Genomic DNA, 8,256 nt, shown 5'->3' with positions numbered 1-8,256 from the left:
GAGTTTGACAAAACGTGGCAAAAATAAGTGAGAGATAGACATATACAACTAAGCCAAGCCACCATGCTTAGCTTAGTACAGAGATCATTGTAAGGGTAAGGTAGTGATAATATTCTTCAGCTCATCTGTTATTCTTTGCATGGTTATAAATGTAAACACAGGATTGATTGTATCACAAATTGTGATTGTAATGGGAAGAGAAAGGATGGATATTTCAGAGAATGTGGGAGATAGAATTGCAGGGTAAGTTAGAGAACTAAAATCTAATACAGTTAAGGTAAGGGTTCAAGTGGTATCAAGTGAAACTGTATGATGTCCATTTTTTTAAGATTTATTTATTTTATGTATATCAGTAAACTGTAGCTGTCAGACATACCAGAAGAGTGCATCGGTTCCCATTACAGATGATTGTGAGCCACCATGTGGTTGCTGGGAATTGAACTCAGGACCTCTGGAAGAGCAGCCATTTCTCCAGCCCCATGATGACCATTTTTTTAAATGTAAATATATAAATGGGACAGGACACAGCTGCTTTTTATAAGCTTTCTAGTGCTACTTATCCCCATATTTATTATTTTAGTGTAAATACAAACTAACATTCTACTTAGAAGTGTAGAGACTATACAGAATTAAGAGCTGTCTTAGCTAGCAATTTTTTACACCCATACTGTTTCATTTATCAAAGGAAAAAAATCCCTTAAGAATCAAAATAGCCCCAGCTCTAAGCAGGTTGTGGTGGTGGATACCTTTAATCCCAGTGCTCAGGAAGTAGAGGCAGAGAGACTAGATCTCTTAATTCTAAGCCAGCCTAGTTCATAAAGCAAGTTCCAGGACAACCAGGGATACATAGAGACACTTGGTCTTGAAAAGCCAATATTAAATAAATAAATAAGTAGCTCAGCTACAATGAGTAGCCATATGTAAAGGTCTTGACATTCTTATGTGTGTGATAATCTTTTAGTGAAATTAATGGTGTTAGAAAAATCATCTTTTTTCCAGTTTTCCTGGAGCCAGAAACATTGGATCTTTTCTTCAATTTGTATCACTCGCTCCCACCACTGCTGTCTCAGTTAGTAAGTACAAGTCATTCATTAGTCCTTAAAGATATAAGACCCTCAATTGTTGGTTGTTACTGTTTAGCACTGCTGGGGAATTGCACCTATGGCCTCCTACCTTTGATGTTAGTATGGTAACTGAGCTGCATGTCTGTCTAGTTTCTGGTTTTGCTTTTGGATAGGGTCTATGGTATAGCTCATGTTGCCTTCAAACTTATCTTCTATCCTCATGGATGCCAGGCTCAGCCTTGTCCATGTGGTTGTTTTCTAATCTGAAGTAAGGGTAATATATATTCTCTTCAAAACTCTTATGCATTTAATTGAGTTATATTTCCTCTAGTAATTCTCTCACTTCTTAATGTATTTTGTTAAATTTACACATTTGTTAACAGAATCTGTTAACAGAATTTATGAATAGTCATCTCCACTTTGTGATTAAGCTCAGAATCAGTAACTGATCTTTTGGCTCCTGCCAAAGCCAGTACAGTCTACCAACCTCTAGCACCAGCTCCGTTCCTAAGCAGTGCCCACCTTGCTCAAGCCCTGCTTGCTACTAGGACTGCCTTCCTTCTGTCTCTGCTCTTCTTTACCTGCTTGGTTACATGTCTTAGGTTTGACTGACAGTCTCCATCAGAAATCCCTGAGACAGACAAAGGTGACTACTCACTTGATTGGTGCTCATCATTCTTGATGCTCAACTTTTTAAAAATTTCTTTGTTACACAGAAATTTGAGACTATGAGCATCATCCTTTTTTGAGTCTTTAAGATCAAGCAGTGTTGGAAAAAAATGTTAAGTTTAATTAATATTTAAGCTACTAGAAATTGGAGAATTGTGTCTCTGGAAAAGTATTCCAAATTTAAAGTGCATTTGTTTAAACGTTACTTAAAAGGAAGACTTGTATTAATTACCAAGTGTTCTACTGTTGAGTTGCATCCCTAAGCCAGTAAGTCTGTTCTTAATTTAGAGTTGAAGGCTTTAATCTGTGTTTGTTAGGGCGCTTTATCTGGGGTTGTGCTTTATCTTTTTGTCTTTCAACCAGGAAATTGCTCTTAATTGTTTAAAAAGCTTGAAGTCATAGGATTATGTTTTAGTATAAAGCAAAAAAATGCTCATGATTAAAACCTGCAGAAGAGGCCGTGTGCTTTGAGATAACTAGCCTGGTGCCCTGTTCCATGGGGCTTGTCTTGCTTCATGCTCACAGTGACCTTACAAGGTTAGGAACGCTGTCCTCAGTAGGTTGGTGTGAACAGAAAACAGGCCCCAGTGTCTAACTGACTCTGCCCAGGCTGGAAAATATCCTGATGATTCCTAGGCCTGTGCATTAGAGTCATTTAAGGAGGATAGTTTTTGTTTTTTAACAATAAAGGAAGTCAGAAACTGGAGTATGGTCCAAACAGAAAGGTTCTTGTGTTTGTTCTCTCATTCTTATCCTTATCACAAGATTCAGCTATTTTGTATGAAATCTCCTAATAGAAATATTTTAACATTGGCAACTAGTGGTAATTTTAGCTGGGCAAGTAAATATATGAACCCAGATTTAACATGCAGAGAACAGTTTGTCCTTTATATGAGGACAGAGTGCTGTTGGAGTTAGGAGCATAGGTAATGAAATGACCTGGAAATTTAGGGAGATAACTAGGTCAGAAATATTCCTTAGGGACTTTCAGAGAGTTGCTAACTCTTCTAGTAGCATTTACCATACTCCCCTGTAAGATACTTCTGAATGGCATAGAATAAGTACTTTGTGACCAAATAAATTTGTAATATGCCTGATTCAGTTAAGGAATTTTCTGCTTTTCAGGATCCGTAATACATAATTTACAATACTCTGTAACTTAAGATTATTTTGTTTCTGACACCTAGTTCATTGGTTCATAGACAGAATGGGTATCTTAAGCAGCTGGGCACCCTCTGACTGTATCCATACCTAGTGCCTGTTTTGGCAGATTTGGCATAGAGAGCTTATAGAATATATGTCTCAGGATCAGGAAGAATAAAGGGATTCAGCAAGAGGAAGAGAGCAGATAGGGTGCAAATAAGAACACAGTGGTATGTAGACACCTCCACAGTCATGAGAATGTCACAATGAAACCCTTCTTTCTTCTCAAAATGCCTTTTGGTCTTTTGTGTGTATGTGGTGTGTGTATGTGTATGTATTGTATGTGGTATGTGTGGGGTGTGTGTGTGTGTGTGATGTGTGGTGTGTGTGCGCGTGCACGCCTGTGCACACTTGTACTTTCTCTGTAGCTGTTAGTCTTAGTTTCTTGGGAGAGTATCTCTGTGATCCTGAAGCTCCCTCCCTCTTTTGACTAGAATGGCTGACTGCCTATCTCTAACGCAGCACTGACATTACAGGCACATGTGGGCATGCCCAGCTTTGTATTCAGATGTTCATGTAAAAGTCACTACCACTGAGCCATCTCCCTAGCCCTTGAGACCCCTTCCTTTGTAAAATGCAGATCAACAGTTAAAATAAAAATGTCAAGGTTTTGAAAGCCAGATAGAAAAATGCACAGATAGAAAAATCCAGGCAGAGGGGGTGAGAGGAAATTTTAAAGTCAGCCAAAGAACACCTGCAAGTGCTGTTTTAGTGTGGGGCCGAGGCTTGTGGATGGTGATAGTGGACATAGGCACTTTAAAAATGAAAATAAAACCTTGTGTTGTTTTTCAGGCACTTTCATGCTTAGTTCAGTTTGCATCGACAAGAAGATCCTTATTTAGCAGTCCTGAGCGTGCCAAGTACCTTAGGAACTTAATTAAAGGAGTAAAAAGGATACTTGAAAACCCCCAGGTATTTATGAAATAATTTCATATTTAGCATATGGAAATTATATTTCTCCTCACTGACACATAATATATTTTTTAATATGTTATGTTTTGGGAAAAGTATTTAGTATTGTATTCATTTTCCTGAGGTCTCATTTGCTATAGTCATTTTTTAAATGAGAGTATTTCAATATAGATTCGGTATTCCTTCCAGTGTTTCGTTTGTATTTGTTTTAGATGCTAGAAGTCATGTGTATGTTCTGCTTCTGTCTTTATCGTTGTCCTTTATGTTCATGCTTTTGCTCCTTAAGCTGCTGTGCTTTTTGAAGTAGGAGACAACTTAATTGTTAATATTGGAATACATTGCTTTAAATTTTGTAATAGTGTCTTTTGCCCTCTGGCGGACACCTGGTTTGTAGCTTTAGAGATAGCCTGCTTAGCTCCAGTGCTTGGACACACATGCAGAGCCATTCAGGAGAGGCGTAGAATGTCTTACAAGAATTAGATCACTTTCAGTTCATTTTTTTATGGCTAAAAACATTTGTAGTTAAGCCATGGACTGCAAACACATAAATGGCAGCTTGAAGAACTGTCTCTGTGCTTCTCAGTTCCTGGCAAATTTGGGCCAGCAGTTATCTTTATGTAGAGATGAAGGCATTTGGTTCTTTGGGTTTTGTTATTGTTGTTTGTTTGTTTGTTTTTCTGGCTATTGAGAATTTATTCATTTTAATTTTTTACAATATTTTTTGTTTACTCTAACAATTTCATGTGTGTATGTAATATATCTTGATTATGTGCAACCCAAATAAGTACCCCACTGCCCATATCCTCTATACCCCAGATGTAGGTGGAATATCTTACAATGTATACCTTTGTATACATTTTCAATGTTAGTTCAGGGCTTGTGTTTACTCATTTTGCTCATATAAATGGGGCTTTACCTTAAAATCAAAAGTTCTTTGTGGAACTTACTATCATGAGCTATATTGTGGGAGCTACTTGGCCACTGTAAAAGTCAATCTGGTATTTTAGAATTACAATTGTGTGTCTGAAAAGGCTTGTTCTAAGATATACTTTTGTAATTTGTCTTAGATAATACATACTATTTTTTTCCTAGAGCCTCCATTAGTAAAATTCTTTAGATTCTTTTAAGTATTAGCATTCAACCAACTCATTTTAAAATGTGGTCATATGCCAGCTATTCTGCAAAGTGTTTAAATATAGAGGTAACATGCGTTTGGCATTCTAGCCACTCTAGAAAGGTCTTTCTTGGTCTGTTCCTCTTTAAGTTTTCTTCTAAAAGTCACTTATATGCAGTAATTTATTTGAATGCCTTGTCATTTAGAAACAGGACATTAACTTGGGACTACAGAACACAAGTAGTTGAATTAAAATAATTTTCTGTGATTTTTGCTTGTGCACTTATATAATGTACACACATATACACACACACACACACACACACCACATAGACTTTTTGTGTAATAAATTCAAACATAATCTTTGTCATCTTGGTGATATGCTACTTCTAAAAGCTCTTCTTTAGATTCCTTTGTGCAGTGACAGTGACAGTAAGCTTAGCAGGATGCACTCGTCTCCCATTTCCCGACGCTGTCATCTTATCTCCCCATCTGCCACAGAGTAGGTGCCCATGAAAGCCAGGGGATAGAGCAGAAATAAATACTTAGATTTTCATCACTTTCTTTGAAGAGCCTTTCTTTTGTATTTTAATTTAGGGTTTGTCTGATCCTGGTAATTATCATGAATTCTGTCGATTTTTGGCTCGTTTAAAGACAAACTATCAGCTGGGAGAATTAGTTTTGGTGAAGGAGTATGCGGAAGTTATTGGATTGATTGCTAATTTTACTATCACTAGCCTTCAGGTAAGTACAAAAGTATAATGGAGGTTAAACGATAATTTTAAATCAATTTCTTGGTAAAGGTTTGGTGGAGGTGGTTTCTTTTTTTAAATATTCTTTTGAGTACTTAGGGAATTATTATTCTTTACAAAATTTTTAGGCAAAATAGTCATTGCAACACATATAATAATAAAAATTGATATTCTGTTTAAATTTCTAGTAATGAAAGAGTGATGGAATTAAATCTATGTAAAGAAGGAAACGAATGCTTTTATAGATTGTATTATGGGAAGATTCCTTTGGAAGTTAATGGGAAGCCCTGTTCCCATCCAGGTTGTATCCTAGCAGCATGGCTTAGGTGTGGCAGTGCATGTCTGTAATAGCAGTACTCAGGATGTGGAGACAGGAGAATCAAAAGCTAAAGGTCTGTCTTAGGTACATAATGAATTCAAGGCTAGCCTAGGCTACATGAGGCCCTTGTTTCAAATTAAAACCTAAACAACAACCAACAACAACAACAACCCCAGTTAATTTTATCTGTAGTCACTTTGTTCTGTGATTTCTAGTCTAGAATGCTATAATGCCATTTTAAATAACATTTGCTGTGTTTCTTTGTAGCATTGGGAGTTTGCCCCCAACAGTGTTCATTACTTATTAACTCTGTGGCAGAGGATGGTAGCATCCGTCCCTTTTGTGAAGTCAGCTGAACCTCACTTGTTAGACACTTACGCACCTGAAATCACAAAGGCCTTTATCACGTCCCGATTGGAATCTGTTGCCATTGTTGTGAGGTATTAAAATATTAAATGTTTTATTTTTATCTGTCTCATCTTGTAATTTTTAAAGATTGAAGTAAAATGTTAAGGTCCACTGTTGCTGGTATATAGTTTATAAGTTCTGACAAGTGTGTCTGGTTGTGTAGCTACCACCGCACTTGTGATACTCAATGTCATGAGTATAGTTCCATCACCTAGAGACACTTAGTCCCTTTTTAGTTAGCACATAACTCTAGCAATGACTAATCTTTTTATTTTCCTAAAACTTTTGCCAGTACTAGGATATTGTACAGATGGAACCATCAGTGTTTAGCTTTTGAAGTCTAGTGCCTTTCATTTGGCATATGCGGTTGAAATCCCTCCATGTTGTCTCAAGGGTTCCTTCCTTTTTATTGCAGAGTAGAGTCCCATCTGTGATTGTATCCATACACTCACTCACTGTTCATGACATTTGGTATGTTCACTTTTTTAGCAATGGGAATAAACTGCTGATACCATTGATGTGCACAATTTTATATGAACATAAGTTTCCATTTCTCTGTGTAAAATACCTATATATGGGTTTCCTGGTGGTATGGTGAGTATATATTTTCTTTATAAAAAGCTGCCAAACTGTTTTCCAAAGTGTCTGTAACATATGCTCTTACATTTTCATATGAACACCTAAGTTTGAACTGTTCTAGACTTGATCGCTGGCTGTTAATGGTCTTTTAATTTTATAGTAAGTTTAGTAGGTGTGTAGTGGTATCTCATTGTGGTTTTAATTTGTATTCCATCAAGTCATGATACTCCTAATAGTCAACATTGTTTCATATACTTACCTGCTGTCTGCATTTATTCTTTGCCAAGTCTCTGTCAGGTCTTTTTTTGCCATAAAGCTAGAGATAGCTGAGTGGTTAAAAGCACTGGCTGCTTTTTCAGGTGACCAGGTTCCATTCCTAGCAGCCACATGGCTATCTGTAACTCCAGGAAATCTGAAGCTCTCTTCTGGCTTCTATGGGCAATCAGGCGTACAGATGGTGCACAGACACACATAGGCAAAGCTCTCATCCACATAAACTAAAATGAAAGTAATTTTTTTGTTTTTTGGATTTTTTTTTTTTCGAGACAGGGTTTCTCTGTGTAGCTCTGGCTGTCCTGGAACTCACTCTGTAGACCAGGCTGGCCTTGAACTCAGAAATCTGCCTGCCTCTGCCTCCCAAGTGCTGGGATTAGAAAGTAATTTTAAAAAGCTGTTGCCAACCCCTTGTAAAACATGGGTTATTTCTTTAGATTAAGATTTTAGGCTGGGCTGGTGTCCTGAGCAGACCTTGGGTGCAAGCTCTGCAGCCAGTCCCACAAGACCCAGAGGAAGCTCCACTCCCAGGCGTTCTGACACTCTCAGGATCAGAGGTGAGGAGGACCCAACATCTGTCCCAACACCGGGAGTAACTGGGAACAGCAGGACCAGGCACACAGGAACTCTGCCAGCAGAGTGTCTTGGGTTGGTGTCCTGGGCTGGTGTCCTGAGCAGACCTTGGTCCTACAAGACCCAGAGGAAGCTGCTGCATTCCCAGGTGCTCTAACAAGCCCAGGATCACGGGATCCCAGAATCACAGGATCCCAGAGACAGTTAAACTCTGAGGAGTTCTAACATAACCAGGATCACAGGAAGTACAGGCTCCAGTCAGATTTAGCAAGGGCAGGTAGCACTAGAGATAAGCAGATGGGGGGTGGGGTAAGGGGAAGCATAAGAAAATAAACAACACAAACCAAGGTCACTTGCCACCATCAGAACACAATTCTCCCACCATAGCAA

At 38.1% G+C, this 8,256-nt stretch overlaps 1 protein-coding gene across 9 annotated transcripts in view; it reads left to right on the top strand.

Moving 5' to 3' along the window:
- The window catches only part of Ranbp17 (RAN binding protein 17), a 301,497-nt gene that overhangs the window by 34,010 nt on the left and 259,231 nt on the right, over nucleotides 1-8,256 (top strand). For all 9 annotated transcript variants that reach the window (XM_031354601.1, XM_031354599.1, XM_031354597.1 and 6 more), the window contains 4 exons: nucleotides 1,000-1,073; nucleotides 3,729-3,848; nucleotides 5,560-5,706; nucleotides 6,301-6,473. In XM_031354601.1, coding sequence (XP_031210461.1) covers nucleotides 1,000-1,073; nucleotides 3,729-3,848; nucleotides 5,560-5,706; nucleotides 6,301-6,473 — 514 coding nt within the window. The remainder of the gene's footprint in view (nucleotides 1-999; nucleotides 1,074-3,728; nucleotides 3,849-5,559; nucleotides 5,707-6,300; nucleotides 6,474-8,256) is intronic.

The sequence above is a fragment of the Mastomys coucha genome, unplaced genomic scaffold (assembly GCF_008632895.1).
Source record: "Mastomys coucha isolate ucsf_1 unplaced genomic scaffold, UCSF_Mcou_1 pScaffold5, whole genome shotgun sequence".
In the NCBI taxonomy this organism is placed as follows: Eukaryota; Metazoa; Chordata; class Mammalia; order Rodentia; family Muridae; genus Mastomys; species Mastomys coucha.
The sequence above is the reverse complement of the archived record's forward strand: the minus strand, read 5'-3'. Positions and strand labels throughout refer to the sequence as shown.